Source organism: Amia ocellicauda, chromosome 7 (genome assembly GCF_036373705.1).
Source record: "Amia ocellicauda isolate fAmiCal2 chromosome 7, fAmiCal2.hap1, whole genome shotgun sequence".
In the NCBI taxonomy this organism is placed as follows: Eukaryota; Metazoa; Chordata; class Actinopteri; order Amiiformes; family Amiidae; genus Amia; species Amia ocellicauda.
In genome coordinates, this window is record NC_089856.1 from 31,226,024 (window position 1) to 31,243,447 (window position 17,424).

The 17,424-nt window shown below is 41.0% G+C and overlaps 2 protein-coding genes and 3 non-coding genes across 11 annotated transcripts; 4 read left to right on the top strand and 1 right to left on the bottom strand.

Annotated features, from left to right (window-relative positions):
• Positions 1-1,585: 1,585 nt before the first annotated feature.
• On the bottom strand, positions 1,586-11,296 carry cep63 (centrosomal protein 63). Of its 7 annotated transcripts, none has more exons than XR_010817408.1 (15): positions 10,432-11,290; positions 9,848-10,025; positions 8,562-8,657; positions 8,172-8,294; positions 7,751-7,864; positions 7,295-7,495; positions 6,460-6,605; positions 6,224-6,370; positions 5,935-6,049; positions 5,366-5,563; positions 5,053-5,139; positions 4,539-4,741; positions 3,820-4,153; positions 3,337-3,577; positions 1,586-2,402 (listed from the first exon to the last, which is right to left on the bottom strand). XR_010817408.1 is itself a non-coding variant. In XM_066709173.1 (15 exons), exons 2-15 carry the CDS (start codon positions 10,470-10,472, stop codon positions 3,401-3,403), a joined length of 2,160 nt encoding a protein of 719 aa, XP_066565270.1. In that variant the 5' UTR covers positions 10,473-10,501; positions 10,939-11,290; the 3' UTR covers positions 2,727-3,400. The 7 variants fall into 7 exon arrangements, 6 of the variants coding, with proteins under 6 accessions (XP_066565274.1, XP_066565270.1, XP_066565271.1 ...); XM_066709173.1 differs by lacking the exon at positions 1,586-2,402 and having other exon boundaries at positions 2,727-3,577; positions 10,432-10,501; positions 10,939-11,290; XM_066709174.1 differs by lacking the exon at positions 1,586-2,402 and having other exon boundaries at positions 2,727-3,577; positions 7,295-7,492; positions 10,432-11,293.
• Positions 11,187-11,258, top strand: trnap-agg (transfer RNA proline (anticodon AGG)). The gene has a single exon. It is a non-coding gene; the product is annotated as a tRNA-Pro (tRNA).
• A 129-nt stretch (positions 11,297-11,425) lies between the features above and the next one.
• trnap-cgg (transfer RNA proline (anticodon CGG)) lies at positions 11,426-11,497 on the top strand. Its single transcript has one exon. It is a non-coding gene; the product is annotated as a tRNA-Pro (tRNA).
• A 459-nt stretch (positions 11,498-11,956) lies between these two features.
• trnap-ugg (transfer RNA proline (anticodon UGG)) lies at positions 11,957-12,028 on the top strand. Its single transcript has one exon. It is a non-coding gene; the product is annotated as a tRNA-Pro (tRNA).
• Positions 12,029-12,569: 541 nt separating this feature from the next.
• smx5 lies at positions 12,570-14,212 on the top strand. The gene is made up of 5 exons (XM_066709179.1): positions 12,570-12,668; positions 13,226-13,293; positions 13,600-13,630; positions 13,855-13,914; positions 14,062-14,212. Exons 1-5 carry the CDS (start codon positions 12,666-12,668, stop codon positions 14,185-14,187), a joined length of 288 nt encoding a protein of 95 aa, XP_066565276.1. The 5' UTR covers positions 12,570-12,665; the 3' UTR covers positions 14,188-14,212.
• Positions 14,213-17,424: the final 3,212 nt, after the last annotated feature.

Here is a 17,424-nt window from a genome sequence, read left to right on the forward strand (position 1 = left end):
TAGTCTCTCATTGTGACTTAAGGTCTGTGACACAAGATTTCATTGTTGAGCTTCAAGTAGCCTGTTGTGAGGATTTGCCAATATCTTTCAGGATATCATATAATGTGTATGGGCTACCTTTGCAGATAAGGAAGAACTCTTGTCACTGTTCTTCTTAAAGACTAAAGGATGTATCAACGTATATAGGAGACTTAAAAAAAAACAAATACATTGTCTTTGAGGAAGCCCCTAGTAGGTCTCATTGTTAAAACGGGTCGTTCTGTGATTAGCCGTGTGTGAATGCGTGCTTGTTAAAATGTAGATCACACGAAGTTGTTCTTGGCCAAGAAGGTCACGTCAATGTTAGCATTCACGTAGGCAAGGAAGGGAGGCGACGTCGGTTTGTCACGTCCATTGGGCGAAAAGAGCCGCAATGTCTGGAGATATGAGGAAATTCATTGATCCTACACTGTCCCACATCCAGAGTACCTGAACAGCAGTGGTGCTCAGATTCGAGCATTGCGTGTTACTTGACAATAACACGCAAATTCACAATGATATTATAAAAAGGAAAAAAATAGATTCTGGGCCCTAGCAGATGTTTCACATAAATATTCCGAGGTAGATGATGTAGAGAAAAAGAAAAAAATATGTTTAAACTTGTATACAATAAAGGCATTATGAAGTGTGCGGATTCTCTAGTCTAGCCAAAGAAAAGTGACTACTATAAGTCATCAACATAATGTCGACCAAGGGAATTGAATTCTTTGCAATTATTTCCTTTGATAGGGACATTTGCTAAAAGGCTTTTTTCTTATAAAGGATCCAGGTGTTCACATTTCCATTCACTGAGTCAGACCCATCCAGTTACAAGTCATTCATTGTTCAATTAGAAGTGATTCAAAACACATACAACCTCACAGAGAAAGGCACTGAAAGGACTAAAAGTATTTTTTAAGACTCTTTTTCAGTTTTGTTCTTTTCATTCCATTTGTGTGAACTGCACCAAGGAAAGCGGGCAGCAAATGACAGAGCGCCCTCTGCTGTTATCTGTGGTGAATTAATTCACTTTATAATTGCATCGCTGAATGTCATACATAAATAAATGTTACAAGATAAAAGGTAGATAGATCAGTAGCACTTTTGGTAACGATTTACATCAAATGACTTCCTTGCCTCAATAATACAGCTGCTTGAATGTCCTTTTATTTTCAGGTTATGCAATAATGAGCTTGTAGTAAAAACATTATTTGCCACTGATCTCTGCAATCAATAATCCTGAGTACTATAACATGTTAAGAGCTGGACAAATTTAACTTTCTTCTGCTTTCTAAGGAGTCCTTACTGTGCTTTGTGTCTGATATATTGTTGGGATTGTCAACTCCTATTGTATTTTCTGCATCTAAAGGGTTACAACTGCTCACTGTTGGGAAATCTCTTTATATTAAAAACATTTTTTAATGCTCCATGGAGAGCAAATGTCCAACCTTCCAAATTCCTTTTCATTTCTGTTTGTTGGCCCTTTTGGAGCATGTAACCATAGTAACTGAATACCACTAGTAACCCTGGCCTGCAGCCTAGCATAACTCCACACATTATCCACTGATAGTTAGAAGGAGAATAAAAAATCTTCAATTTATTTTTTTCTAAACTATTTCTTATATCCCCTTCCTTTGTTTCTCATCAAGGGAGAGGGTGGTTATTTTTCAGTTACCTTGTACGATGCTATCAGTGTTAGATGAAATGCAAAACCCTCCCCTTCTCCAAAATCCATTATGTTTAGCTGCTCCATTTCCAAATTTCAGAATCCCACATGGTTGACATTAAAATTCCACATGCGTTTTCTCATGCAGCCCATAAAGGAGGACACATTGACAGCACTGGCTCTCTATACAGATTCCTTTGAGCAAACTTAGTTAAACAATTCTGAGAGAGATGTCAGGATCGGAATGCTCTGGTAGAAGAATGTGCCCTCGGCTCTGGAATTCTGTGGGTTCACATCCTGACACTTCCCACAAAATCCTGCGCGGCATTTCTCTCTCAGACCTTTCAGATCATACGAAGCCGAGCTGTGCTTTGTAGCATCTTACAACTGCCGTTTTGTTCAAAATCTGAAAATGAGCAGAACTATTCTTTTCCTCAAATGATGGAAAGCACAGGGCAAGAGAGATGTCATACCATAGTCAGCCTTGTATAACATCATTTCTCAGTGGCTTTTCAATGTCATTTTGTATCCAAGAAATAGCTGATTGGTTCTTTAGGGGGCTGAAGCTGTAAAAAGGTAGCACGCTTGATTTTAATTGCTTTTAATTAAAGACAGTTGAAGAAGTTATTAACGTGAACATGTTGTTGAATACCTAATCCTCTGCCATAGTTCTCCTGTTCCACATCTGGACAAGAGAAGCCTGAGTTCGCCAAAGACTCTGTGGGAGATAAGAAGAATGACATCACAGTAAACACTTCACTTCATGCCAAAGGTGCTGCATGCAGAGTGATGTCATTGCACAAGGTTGGCCAGGGAAGCACTGCAAAGTCGGGGTGCTTGCAGGTAATGCAAGGACACTCCGGCCTAATACACATAGGTGCTGCTGGTCAACATCAATAAAGTAGATCTGTCCACTAACATGTCCTCTTAACACAACATCCCACACCCTCATGGGATGGGTGCCTTACCCTGAACAATGATCAGAAAACCTCAGCCCAAATAAGAAAACAACCAATCACAACAATCAGCTAAGAAGAACCACTAAGAGTTCATGACAGATTTAATAATTGGACTACAGATCCACGGAAGACACACAAACAGTTAAAAGACTGTACAAAAATATTTTACTTCTCACTTATTAGAAATGAATTTGCTAAAACATCTCTCTTTTCCCCAGAAAGGTCTGTGAAGAATATAACAATTAAAGAAAGTGCATGATAAAGGCACACAAAGAAAAGACAAAATAAATATTACACAGAAGAAAAACACATGGTGACAGGAGGCAAGTGCTGTTTGCAGTTAGGTTGACATTTAGGTTGAGTATTCATCGGTCCTACCACTGAACTTCACTTTAAATGGCTATCAGCCTCCAAATAACATACCATAGCTGTTTGAGATGTCATTAATTTCAAAAGGAGCAAGGTCTTCAAAATGAGTCACTGCTGTTTGAAAAGAGAGACAATGTTTCCCAAGAGAGGCATGTCTGCAGTTTGGAGAGTCTAACTAATACGTTTACACTTGTTTGAGGTGTTTCCCTGCAAGCTCTTAAGAAAGCCAACTTCCCAGACTCCATTAATTGTATTTCCATCCCACCATAAGTTCTTGATTGACAAGCCACGCACATTTGTGCAAATTCGCCCATGCAAACAAACCTGTGTTTTTTTTTTTTAATCCAAACTGGAGTTTCCCTGGTTACTCCCCATTCTTATGCCAGGTTTAGTCAGAGGAAGACTCAGCAGCCTGCCCAAGGTACTTCTTCACAGTTTTAGTATTGTCCTCTCTCATATCCTGGATGTGGGCATCAAGCTGCTGGAGCAGTTCCTCAGAACGCCGGTTTTCCTCCTCCAGGAAGCGAGTGGCAATAGAGCCCACTGGGGAGGCAGGGAGAGGGGCCTGGGTGGGGGGAAAAGCAGTGAAAGGGTTCAGAGAAGAGTTCAGCACATGGATTACTGAGATGCACATTTTTGATCGATGTGCGACTGGAAATGGTGCATAAGAAAATGCCTGTACAACTATAATACGGTCTATCGCCCAACCAGTTATAAAATCCTTGTAATGCAGATTGGAATAATAAAGATGGCAACTAAAACATGATTGGAAAAATAAATGAGACATAAAATACAGAGACAACTCACCAATGGCATAAACTCATCACGTCCAAGTGACCCCATAGACTCCACTGAGGCGGCGTCCGAGAGATTCCCCTCATTCCCATCGGGGGCTTTGCTCGGAAACGAATGATCTTCTGGGGCTCCTTTCGGTGACTGGGGGGATGAGGATGTTCCCGAGGTACTATCGCTGACCAGGGACTGTCCATCTGCTTGGCTGGGGGCACTTCTGAGATTTTGTTTTTCCAACTGGCTTTTGAGGTTCTCAATTTCCCTTTCGTACTGCCAGGCGTTTTCCTCCATCTTGGTTTTCATGGCTTGGAGCTCTTGTGTGTGTTGCATCTGGATTTCCTGAATTTTCCTATAATATGAAAGCTGGCAAGTTACCATGGGACCACTGATTGTCCCAAGGATTGCAGCCCACATGCAAGAAGGATTAGCCAGTTGGCTTCACATACAATACATACATATAGAAGACATAGAATCCAAGAGAACAAATCTCACCATCACTGCTCATAGGGAGAACAAGTTCAAACCAGTTGTTCAGCACTAACTCATGGCATAAACAAGACCAGGCTTGAGCTCCTACACGTCCTATAGACCATAACCCTGGGTGTCCACCTCAAAGAGTATGACCCCCGAAAAATTAAATAAAAGGCAAAATGTATGAATTAATTAAGCTTTGCATTGATACTCTCAGTAATTCCTGAAAGCTCACGCTCAGATCTCCACACATGTCCGTGTACCTGTCGTCAGTAGTGCGGAGCTGAGTTAGTCTGCCCTGGGTCTGCAGTGCCCTCTCGTACTTGTCCTGCCAGGTCTGGGTGGAGGCCTCCAGTCTCGCGCGTACCTCAGCCAGGTCCTGTCGCAGCTGCTGGTTCTCCTGCTCCAGGCTACCCAGCGAGGACACGTAGCTCTCTCTCAGGGCCGACAGCGACCCCTCCGATTTCTGCGGCAGACACCGTAAACCATCCATTCCAGGAGTTAGTAAGCACAATTAAACTAAGCCGATCAGCATCAAACACGATGGTTCTGAAACATTGTACATGGAAAGCGATCAAATTAATGATAAATTGAGATGACACAAGGGGAAACGATAAGGCCTTTATGATAGATACCTCATTATTATCGCTCCGATTAATAAAATCCAGGCAAATTATACTAAAATAACAAAACCCTCCTCTTTCGAAATACACACACAATGGGTGGAATATGAATACAAGCCATTTTATTTGTAGGAACAATCGATGCTTTTCAAACCTTGGTTGTTCTGGATTCCACACGCTCCAGTATCTCAGTCAGATGCTGATTCTCGATCTTCAGGGTCTCGAGCTGAACCTGAGCAACCTGCAGACAAAACAGCAGCACATAACGTATCCATGTGATCCTTTAGCATGGCTCTTATTTTGCCAATTACTTTCTCACTTTGACAGTGTCTTGGGATTTTAATATACAACCCAGAGGATTTTCTATCCATTAAGGATTAGAGTGAAAGATGATTTTGATACTAGGAGCACAGTTTGGTTTGGTTCCTACTTCACAACCTACGCCACACACTGTGCGCCATGCCCACCTTGAGTTCCGCTGCCCTGCGCTCTGCCCTCTCCACCTCAGAGCGCAACTGACGCTCAATGCTGGAGGCAGAACCGCTGAGAGTGGCTATGGTGATGTCTCTCTGGTGCAGCTCGCTGGTAAGCTGGGTCACCTCCCTCTTCATGCCTTCTACCGCCGCATTGTGCGACCCATCTGCCTGCTGCAGCTCGTCCCTCAACTGGGCAACATGAAAAGGTTCAAATACAGTAATAGTTCAGTGATTTCAGCTATCTGATATTTCCCTTGCAGATGAGCTACGGTTACTTAACTGTAACAGACTAATTTAAGGCAGATGACAAATTTAAGGACTTCAGGACTGCGGGACACAAACTGGATTTAAGATACCTTTGAGCTTTCAAACACACAAGGCAAACTTGTCACAACATGCAGTTAAATGGACAGACCACAAAATGTTGAGAATCACTGCGGAAAAATGTGTGGCAGAATGTTGTGTGATTTCTAGACGAAGGGTGGCTAGACAGCTCTCTGAAAAATACACTGGTTTAGACACTAGCAATTAGACAGAAAAACAGAACAGCTACTTCTTACTTTCTTTACTTCCCCCAGGCAGCATCTGTGCTCCTCTTCAATGTGTTGGAGCTCCTGCTGTTTTCTGGACAAATCTTTCTTTATGTCTTCTTTCTGTCCTTTCACTTTATCAATGCTGGAAAACAAGAATCTTTTAGTTAATACATGGCTAACTTCACTCATTTTCACATTTGTTATAGTAGGATATATCTGATTTTTGTGAAGAATGGCAGAGTATGTGTCATTGCTCTGATCAGGTCTAATTAAATATGCCTGAGAGAACTCCATTGTCGTCTTGTGGACTTCCTACCTCTCTTCAAGCCGAGCCACTTCAGCCTTTAGGCGTGCATCACTTGAGCGGGCTGCATGGAGATGAATTAGCGTCTGTTCCAGCTCCTGCCTGAGGGGTCCCAGTCCTGCAAACACCCCCTTCTCCTGCAGACAGCCTTCTAGAGACCTGTGGAAAGCCAAACAAATAAAAAATATATATATTACGGTGTATAACTTTACTATTGTCGAGTTTTTGTAATAACTTACATTTCTTACCTAACAATGTGCTCTTTAGCCTGCAGGGCCTCTGACAGTCTGGCCACCTGAGCACGGAGTTGATGCTGCTGGAGCCCAACGCTGCGGACAAACTCATCCTGCGTGTGCAGAGTGGCCCGGAGTTCAGCTTTTTCCTCACTCAGCACCTGGATACACAGAACAGGGTTGCGACGTTCTTCAATTTATCAAAATATAGACAACTGCACACTTTGTGCTTCATAAAGCCATAACTCAATTCTTAAAACATGCAAGCACTTCCAATTAAAAGGTGCATCTGGTTATAACAACTGAAGACAGATGCTCAGCTCCATCAACACTGGGTCTAGAGCTTTCCTCTTTGCATAACATCAAATTGAGACTCAATTATAGTCAAAAGTAATTAAAATGAAATTAATGCATTACGAACTTATATATGATACATATATTGTGGTGTAGTGTGCAGTTCAAGCCGTGTGCGTTTGGGGTCATGGCACTGGATTGCAGTCAATAGGGGTAGGTAGGGGCCAGGCAGTCTTGTTGTCAGTAGTTGGTCCATGTCGGTTTTCCAGGTTTTCTCATATGGTTCAAGGTTGGAATCCAGGTGGTCAGTCAGTTGACTTTTCATTCTCTCTCTCATTCGTCTCGCTCGTAAACACTTCTATTGACCACCCACGTTTCCCTGGAGGTTCAGGTTTCGAGATGAGCTGCAGGTTTGTTCACCTGGCTTAGTTCGACAGATGATTGACATTGAGCGTCCCATGTGTGGCACGGTGTCACATTATATATTATCAACTCTTTCATCGTGTTTTCCCATCTCCCCTTCTCCCATCTCTAGCACGGCTGGACCAAAGCCTACCGTGCTGACCTGCAGTTCCCGCTGGGAGTCCCCCAGCTCCCCCTGCAGCAGGCTGAAGCGCTCCAGCTCCAACTCCTGGGCATGCAGGGTATCCTGGGCCCTCTGCAACTGGCTCCGCAGACGCCGCACCTCAGCAAGGCCCACCAGCTCACTCTGCTCCTGCTGACGGCTGGAAGTCTGTGACAGGTGGGCAGCCGACTGCTGCGTAACAAAGAAATGGGCACAACACCCAGTAGGTTTATTTCTGCACTGCACCATGAATTAAGGGTAAGCTTCAGTGAATCATATATTTGGGTTACAGAAGCCCAGCACAGCTACCTGTTGGGTCTTAGCCCCCCTATTTATTGTCTTAAATGTCAAAGTAAAATTCACTACCCAGCCTTCAGCATGAAAGTTTCCTATGCAATTAAACACAACATAATGTTATCATGTTCTGACTGCTCTACAAAGTGGTACCTGTATGAGTTGATGCTGCTCTGCCAGTGCTTTCCTCTGGGCCTCTAGAGAGGCCACCTGCTTCTGGTACTGCACGCGCTGCTGCTCCCACTCAACAGACTTCTGACGGAACTCCTGACAGACGACACGAGTCGGTCAGAAACTATCCTAAAGACATTGTTTAGTTGCCCCTGTACAAACTATTCAATCAAGCTATCATGATACACACTTTTTTTTTTGAGACCACACCGTAATAACAGTAAAACTGAACTGAAATCTTCCCATTTTCAGGAGAAATCTGTACCAAGGGATAAACAGCAACTTGCTTCCCTGATATTTTCTTAAAACTGTCACAATTTACCTTGACAGGTGCACATAATGTCATCTGTAACCCTCATGTGCCAAGGAGTATATGATGGGGAAAAGCAGAGCGCTACATTACCTCTATCTTGCCGTTTAGTCGGCTCACTTCTGTCCTGTCTTCCTCTCGGCTCCTGGCTCCTTCCCTGGCTTCCTTAAGCTGCTTGCGCTGGAGTTTCTCATAGCTTCGCTTAAGCTTGGATAACTGTAGAAATGTCAATTTGTCAGTAGACACACTTATTAGCACAGACTCAGATACATTCAGTGCATGTTATTTTGTTTCATTACTTTGACAGCATTTTATATTAATGATTTCCTCTGAGGCGTAATTTCTAAATGGGACTGTGTCTTCTACCACAGTGCTGCAGCACACAGATATTGGAGTTTTGCACTGATCCATATTTCTTTGTGAAGTGCTGCATTGAAGCGCTGCGGTCCACAGTCTTAAAACATGAGCCTGGAGGAGACTCACCTCTTCCCGTACTCGCTGAAGCTGTTCCTCATATTTGGACACCAGCTCTTGCTTCCCATTCAAGACCTCTTGTAGTTGCTGCCGTAGGATTCCCACCTGGTTAAGCAAGGAGAACAATCATCAGATCAACTCAGACCACACTCCCCACCAAAATTCATCTTTGCACAAGACTGCAATTCTGTAAGGAGTGCTATGACAGCAATCTGACCATGCAAGGCTGGAGAATGTCAGTTATGCATTAACTCCTTTGAGGATGAGGGTGTAGTTTGTATGAATGTATGCTAAAACACAGATTAATGGGGCACTTCAGCTTCTGAACATATTAAAAGTATGGATGTGAGGAAACTTGAAAAGTGGCTTTTAAATCCCTGAAGAAGGGCACTGGAACACTCTCTCCAAAACAACTGGACAAGAGAGATGCCACTGTCCAGACAATACAAATATTTAGAATTTACCTAAACTAGATGAGATTTTCTGCCACTTATTGAACATCCATTTTCCAAACCACTACATTTGAGCTTCCGTGTAGAATCTCAGTAAGCATGCAAAGCATTCCAACACACTGGCAACTTCCATGCTGGTTCACCTTCAACATTTCCTTTTCCACTACTAACTTCACCATCTGAAAGGCAGTGCTTTGGAGATCTAACAAAGCAACAATGGCCTCTTTGATTTTAAATGTCTACCAGGAGTAAAAAGAGACTGTCAGTTTCCTTCCAAACAGCTTTTATAAATTGCAAATACAGGTGTTATCGAAAACAACCCAATAGAAACACTTCAGCAGGAGTCTCTGGAGTGCATCAGCATTAACGCTCGCCATTCTTAATGGCAAAAATAGGATTTCATCACTAACCTGTTTTCCATCTATCATCAACTGGCATTGTTTTGCACCATCTAGTATGCATATATTTTCAACATGTTTTTTTTTTTAAATCATATAATAATGTAGTCAACCGAGAGCTTCTATTTGGTCTGTTCCTTTCAGAATATAGCTCCAAATATCAATTCATCCAAGTAAAATATGTATGCGAGATAACCAGGGTTGCAGAGTCTTGCATTAATCACCAAGGAAAGTATTCTCCCATAGCCTTATTTATTGATTTATTGGCAGAAACATTTCAACACATTACAAAAGTGTAGTAATACAACAAATACCAAATACAATGTAAAGCATTACTAAAGTGTAGTAGTAGCAGAATGCTCCTTAATACATCACAATTGTAAACGACTGTCATGTTATTCTGACAGGTCAAATTTAAAAAGGTACAAGTCCCTCGAAAAGGTACCTCCTTGTGCTTCTGCTCCAGCAGGTCCCTGGCAGAGTGGAGCTCCCCCTCTTGGGTGTGTAGCCGCCCCTCCAGGGCCTGGGTCTGACTCTCCCACTGGGTCCTCTGGTGGGCCACCATGATGTCAATCTGGCGCATCAGCTCCTGAAGCTCTGGCTCACATGATGTCAAAATGGAGCTGGGAAGGAAAGACACTGATAGTATTTATATTGTCCAGTTAGATGTTTTTTTTTTGTTGTTGTTGTTTTTTTTACGTACTAGGCCACCTAATTCATAGTTTGTCAATATGTGTTTAAACTCTTACCTGCTGTGATCAAACTAACTGAGAAAACTGATGCTCTAAGGCCCACTGGTGGTGAATGAAGATGTTTTCCTATCATGTAGCAGACTGGAACAATGTTGTACTATAGCAAGACAACTATCAAGATGTGAATACATAAAATACTATGGAGATGAGTTTTTAAGCATCATTTTAGCTACTAAAGTAATCCAGAAGTACATAAATGTAACCTTTAATGTACAATTCATTACATGTTATTAAGTTACATTATTCAATGTGCATTAAATAATAATTTAACTCCTACCTCCCAGGTTGATCCTGTAATGTCTCCAGAAAGGCATCCATTTCCGATTGATCCTAAAGGGATATCCCTGCTAAAATATAAAATAATAAATCCCGCTACCATCGACCCAGACAACAAAGACCTGTACGTTATTAAGGTAGCCGTTCATCTGTATGATCAATTCATCAATCAACTAACTAAATCAAGTCATGTACCAGAAAAGGCATTATGTAAGGGTAGGCAAGGTCATATTCATAGACGATTGGTGAAGTAGAATCCACATCGAATGTAGAATTGAAATAAACAGTCAAAGTTTTCAGTGAATTCTGAATATTTGCTTAAACAGGCCAAAAAAGCAGGCGCAGACTTTGACAGATGCAGAAGGTGAACTGAGTTAAACCCTCTACGAAATACATCCTGCATAAATAATCAAACCCTAAGCTAAAATCACCACCGTTGTTTCGTTTTGAAAACAACTCACTCAGCCAGAAAGCTGTCTCATAACCGTTTACGCTTCATAATACAAACCACGTGCTTTTCTTTTGACGCAAAGCTGCAGAAATAACAACATGTCACGATATTACACCTATATTCACTTCACAAAAATCCGTAGCAGGTAACAATCTTTTCAAAACAGTGCCCAGAACAAGTTTAAATATGAAGCGATTGTGCGCAAAAGCGCTGCCGAACAGCATGTTGGGAAAAGTAGTTCTGACGGTACATCCGGTGAAGACGCTTGAGATGGGAATAAGATCACTTCCTTCTTCTAAGTCCACGGCTCGTTGGTCTAGGGGTATGATTCTCGCTTAGGGTGCGAGAGGTCCCGGGTTCAAATCCCGGACGAGCCCTTTATTTCACTTTTTAGTAATGTTAATATATACACTACTGAGCAGTAGCTCACGGGTAGTACGGGTAGCTATGATCATTGACTGGTTTGATATCTATTAACGACCCAAGTTCGTGAAAGTATGGCTGCCATTACTCGATAAACCTAACTGGACACACAGCGATGCGTGGCTCGTTGGTCTAGGGGTATGATTCTCGCTTCGGGTGCGAGAGGTCCCGGGTTCAAATCCCGGACGAGCCCAGAACTGTGCATTTTGAAAGACGGAAGAACACATATTTTGTACTTACAATGAAAAGAGCATAAGAACTTAAGATAGTTTAGAAACGAGAGGAGGTCATTCGCCCCATAGTGCTCGTTTGGTGTCGATTAATAACGGGGTGATCCAAGAATCCTATCCAGTCTATTTTTGAATGTTCCCAAATTTTCTGCTTCACCCACATGGCTGGGGAGTTTGTTCCAGACTGTGACGACTCTCTGTGTGAAGAAGTGTCTCCTGTTTTCCTTCTTGAATGTCTTGAATCATATGAATATGAATGGAGGCGGATGTTGGGATGGTGTGAGTCGCTGTAGCCTATGGAAAAGTGTGTTGGTTTTCCGAGCATTTCGCTCTTTTAATTAAATCCCGCAGCTTCACTAAAGCGTTTAACAAAATTATGATTTCATGAAGTTCTCTCTCTAAACAGAGCCTCTTTCTCAGGCGGCTCGTTGGTCTAGGGGTATGATTCTCGCTTTGGGTGCGAGAGGTCCCGGGTTCAAATCCCGGACGAGCCCAGTTTTTCCTTTTTCTTCTTAGCGATGAAATGTATAACTAACTGAGCGGGCCAGAAATTATATCTATACATATAACAATGTATACAATTACACTGTTTATGTCAACTAATGAAAGTATATCTTCTGGATGTACAAACATATGCATGTATTGCTATTAATCTTTACTACTAATAAAATCAAAATTAATCAATACCCCTTGGTATTTCTCTATAACATGCATATTTCTAAATGTTTACATTAATTTAAGGTATACATACAATTGTATATATTTTAAGGGATTGTTCGGGCAACAAAAAGTTCATTTTTAGACCACTAGAGAGCAACTATGTATTCTGTTTTAACAATGTTTAACAAGACTTGTGGCATAAGTTACTTAATTAGCCCTATGTTACATATTCCAATGTTCAAACAAACAAACAAACAAACAAACAAACAAACAAACATCTACAAGCCTTTAGCTGTAGCCGTCCCAGATGCATCAACGTATTTACTAACCGTGTGGCATAATGCGCACGGCGTTTTTTTATGACGTAGCACGAACGGCCCCTTTAGATTCGGGATTTCAAATCTCGTTCTCCACGAGATAATGACGCAGAAATAACGCGCCGTTACGCGATAGAGGCTTTGCTGCTTGAAAATGGTAACATAAGTTTTTACTTCATTTTATGCTTAATGCGTTTTAATGACCTGTTTTACATTTATTTTTGTAATTGATTTTCATAAGAATAAACGCATAGTTTTCCTTAAGTGCGTCACAACATCAAAAGTCGGACTAAAGCTAGTTAAGTTATTGAAAGGAATACCTTTTCAATACGAAACTATTTCAACGTGATTCTGAAATAGTATCATTTATTTATCACTAATAAAATAGTTTCAGTTTAGTAAACGAGCGTCTCTTTCCTGGGATTAATGTATCTTTGCGTCATAAGCATTGTCTTCTGTGGTCAGCTCACTCACCATGCTACTAAACCAGATCAAAATGTATAAGAAATCCTTAATCAAATTGAAATGCAGCATGTTCAGCATCTACGAAGACCTTAAACTCCAATGATGCCAAATGAATTTCGGTTTGGAAAACTAAAATCAATCTGTGATATAGAAACGACATTGTCTTTTGATTATGGTATGTGATTTGCACGTTGATAAGGCTGTATTGGAAATGCGGATCAGTCACAAACGTCTTGTTTTCTATCGCAGCTGTTCTACTCGTTTTTTAAGTCGTTGGTGGGGAAAGACGTTGTTGTGGAGCTGAAGAATGATTTAAGGTGAGGATTATAATAGTTAATGCCGGTTCAGTTGATTTTAATTCCTGAAAATACGTCTCCAGAGTCATGGCTCTTGCCTACAATGATTTAGAACTTGACTTTTATTAGAGATAATCCAACATCAAGGCAGTTACTGTATGTGGTATATTGTGTGCAGCCAGTACAAATGTATATTGAAATGCCTTGTTCCTCTCACACCAAATGGATTTGCTTCTGGTCTTTTTATATGAAGAATATAAAATACTCAGGATGTTTAAAGCTGTTATTTTTAACAAGCCTATTGATGCATGTTTCTGTGCTTTTTAGTATCTGCGGGACGCTCCATTCTGTTGATCAGGTATGTTTATTTGTATTTTATTTCTCTGGCATGTAGTGCTAATGTAATGCCTATTTCCAGCTACACATGTAAGCCGGTGCTGAAAGCATTTGGTCAATTGAGTTGCTGCCCCGTGGTTTTAAACTGTTAAAGATTTCTTTTGCAATTATTTTGCTGCAATATGTCAACATTTTCTGCATTATTCCAACTGAGAAGCACACTTGTTCTCTCCTCTTTTTCTTTAGTACCTGAACATCAAGCTCACCGACATCAGTGTGACCGATCCAGAGAAGTACCCCCACATGGTGAGTTACATTGACAGTTGGAGGCATCAGGCTTCCACAAATTACACTGCAGTTAAGATCTATATATTTATGGAAATGGAGTATTTTAAACCGTAAACCTCTGGGTGAATGAAGTCCATCACAGTGCCTTTGACTTGTTTCCTGCAGCTGTCGGTGAAGAACTGTTTCATCCGTGGCTCTGTCGTGCGGTATGTGCAGCTCCCGGCGGATGAAGTGGACACACAGCTGTTGCAGGATGCGGCGCGCAAGGAGGCCATGCAGCAGAAACAGTGATCCAGCTTTGGGAGGGGGTGGGGTGGGGTGGGTTGGGTGGGGGGGGGCACACATCAGGGATAGTCTAAAACACATTTGCTGAGACTTCAGTAAGACAACTATTAAAAAGCTACACCTTTTATTTCCCAACTTTTTGTCATCAGTCTAAAAAAAAACATAACAAAAAAACCACCTCAGCCTGTTCACAATTTTGTGTCAAGCCTCAAGAGTATTTATTCTCACTCCTGTTTCTGGATTCTTCTGGTTTTCCTTCCAGCTGAGCTCTTAATTCCTGAATTCAGTCAATTAATGACTTAATTGATCTAAAAGACTACTGCTTGAAGATCATTAGTTAATGTTTTTAAGTTAAAAATACAACTTGCAGGCTTCAGTTCTTGGGGACCAGGAATGAGTATAACTGCTTTATCGCTCTACGCCATGCCCTTTAGTTTTGTGTGTGTGGCCAGATAGGGTACCATAACCTACCTCACATGAACAGTAACTTGGGTGGTAAATTCACTGTGTATCACCTGAACTTATTTTGTTTATCTCTTGTAGGAGATGTGAGGCACTGACTTTTTACTTTTTGGTTTATATCTGGATTGGCATAGCTGTAGTTATGCTTTTATAATCTCATAATACAAAAAACACTGCAAGTAAATATAAATTCAGTATAAAAAAAGTCTAATCTGTAAATGATTGGGTCCACACTTTAAGAAATTATCCTACATGATGTGTATCTGCTTATATTTGTTATGCAAGTGGTATGTGTTTTTTTTTCTGACCTATTTGAAAATTGTAGCTGTAGTCTCCACTAACAGGATTATACATAATAGAGCCACAATGTTTGTTGCATTTTCCTGGCCATAGGGGGTCCTCTTACCAGCTGTAAGCCTTCGAGACATCTTTATAAAACATTTATAGTAACTTTTGATAAATGCATGAAGTTATAATACCTTTTCCAAGTGAAATAATTCCCATCATAATTTGTTTTCATAATGCTTGACACATCGGTACACTTTTGTACCTCGGTAAAGAAATTAAATATTAGGAACAGTAAAACCTGTTTGTTTTGCAGGGCTATTTGGAACAATTAAGTACTGGAAATATATTTTTTATTAATAGGAAATTCATATATTTTTTTCAGTCCTGATCAGGCAATCTTTTTATGTATATATACTTACTGCCTTCGAACAATGTGGGCAAATACAGTACTGCATTCCCCCCCCCCTTATGTTTTTTTTTTTTTTAATAACAATTTTGGGTAAGCACAACATGTTTGAATTTCTTGTGATGACTGTTCCTAATAAACCAGTTACATATTGCATTAAACTTTCCTGCATTTCCAACCATGATCTTCAAATTATTAAAGTTTCTTGCTTTGGTAGTGAGTTTTACGGTTTCATTTGTTGTTATCCCTGTTGTTTTGAACTGTAAATGCTTTGGATGTTGGCCATTTTAGGGGGCCTTGTGATTTTTGTTTTTGGAAAGCGTTCCACGTTTTGTTTCGATTATCCATTGTGTAGCCTGTTCATCTTTACATTATAGAAGTAATTTATCTGAAAGTGTGGAACTTGATGTTTTTGTTTAGAGGAGATGCATGCAGTGCAAAGTAAATTCAGAATGTTTTTGTTTTTGAGATCGTGGTTATTTTGTTATGATGTGGTAATAAAATTAACTTTTTCTTTACTACCAGTGGCAAGCGCTTTTATCCATCCATCATAAACTGCTGTAGAAGTTAAATTATTCTAAAAAGTTTCTAGAAGTTTTCTAAATGGAAATTGGCCTGCTTTACTATATATGGGTAAATATTAATCACAATGCATATTTTATATATATATATATATATATATATATTCCACAACACAGCATACACTCACCTAAAGGATTATTAGGAACACCATACAAATACTGTGTTTGACCCCCTTTCGCCTTCAGAACTGCCTTAATTCTACATGGCATTGATTCAACAAGGTGCTGAAAGCATTCTTTAGAAATGTTGGCCCATATTGATAGGATAGCATCTTGCAGTTGATGGAGATTTGTGGGATGCACATCCAGGGCACGAAGCTCCCGTTCCACCACATCCCAAAGATGCTCTATTGGGTTGAGATCTGGTGACTGTGGGGGCCAGTTTAGTACAGTGAACTCATTGTCATGTTCAAGAAACCAATTTGAAATGATTCGACCTTTGTGACATGGTGCATTATCCTGCTGGAAGTAGCCATCAGAGGATGGGTACATGGTGGTCATAAAGGGATGGACATGGTCAGAAACAATGCTCAGGTAGGCCGTGGCATTTAAACGATGCCCAGTTGGCACTAAGGGGCCTAAAGTGTGCCAAGAAAACATCCCCCACACCATTACACCACCACCACCAGCCTGCGCAGTGGTAACAAGGCATGATGGATCCATGTTCTCATTCTGTTTACGCCAAATTCTGACTCTACCATCTGAATGTCTCAACAGAAATCGAGACTCATCAGACCAGGCAACATTTTTCCAGTCTTCAACTGTCCAATTTTGGTGAGCTTGTGCAAATTGTAGCCTCTTTTTCCTATTTGTAGTGGAGATGAGTGGTACCCGGTGGGGTCTTCTGCTGTTGTAGCCCATCCGCCTCAAGGTTGTACGTGTTGTGGCTTCACAAATGCTTTGCTGCATACCTCGGTTGTAACGAGTGGTTATTTCAGTCAAAGTTGCTCTTCTATCAGCTTGAATCAGTCGGCCCATCCTCCTCTGACCTCTAGCATCAACAAGGCATTTTCGCCCACAGGACTGCCGCATACTGGATGTTTTTCCCTTTTCACACCATTCTTTGTAAACCCTAGAAATGGTTGTGCGTGAAAATCCCAGTAACTGAGCAGATTGTGAAATACTCAGACCGGCCCGTCTGGCACCAACAACCATGCCACGCTCAAAATTGCTTAAATCACCTTTCTTTCCCATTCAGACATTCAGTTTGGAGTTCAGGAGATTGTCTTGACCAGGACCACACCCCTAAATGCATTGAAGCAACTGCCATGTGATTGGTTGGTTAGATAATTGCATTATTGAGAAATTGAACAGGTGTTCCTAATAATCCTTTAGGTGAGTGTATATCCTATGTATTAATGTGCAGTAGTGATAACAAAACCTGTTTCGGGGAGATAAAATGCATCAGGAAATTGATCTTTCTGCCCTTTCTATTTGACTGTGTATTTGGAGACTGACGTACCCTATCAAGTTGTCTACAAAAGTGTCACAAATACCTGCCACTAT

Excerpts from the sequence above, each read along its gene's own strand:
- cep63 (XM_066709173.1), bottom strand. The coding sequence starts at position 10,472 with ATGGATGCCTTTCTGGAGACATTACAGGATCAACCTGGGAG. Across the intron at positions 7,865-8,171 it reads GACTAAACGGCAAGATAGAG|GAGTTCCGTCAGAAGTCTGT; the intron begins GTAATGTAGCGC and ends GTCGTCTGTCAG. Across the intron at positions 4,742-5,052 it reads TGGAATCCAGAACAACCAAG|AAATCGGAGGGGTCGCTGTC; the intron begins GTTTGAAAAGCA and ends TGTCTGCCGCAG.
- smx5 (XM_066709179.1), top strand. Across the intron at positions 13,631-13,854 it reads CGCTCCATTCTGTTGATCAG|TACCTGAACATCAAGCTCAC; the intron begins GTATGTTTATTT and ends CTTTTTCTTTAG. Across the intron at positions 13,915-14,061 it reads CAGAGAAGTACCCCCACATG|CTGTCGGTGAAGAACTGTTT; the intron begins GTGAGTTACATT and ends TGTTTCCTGCAG.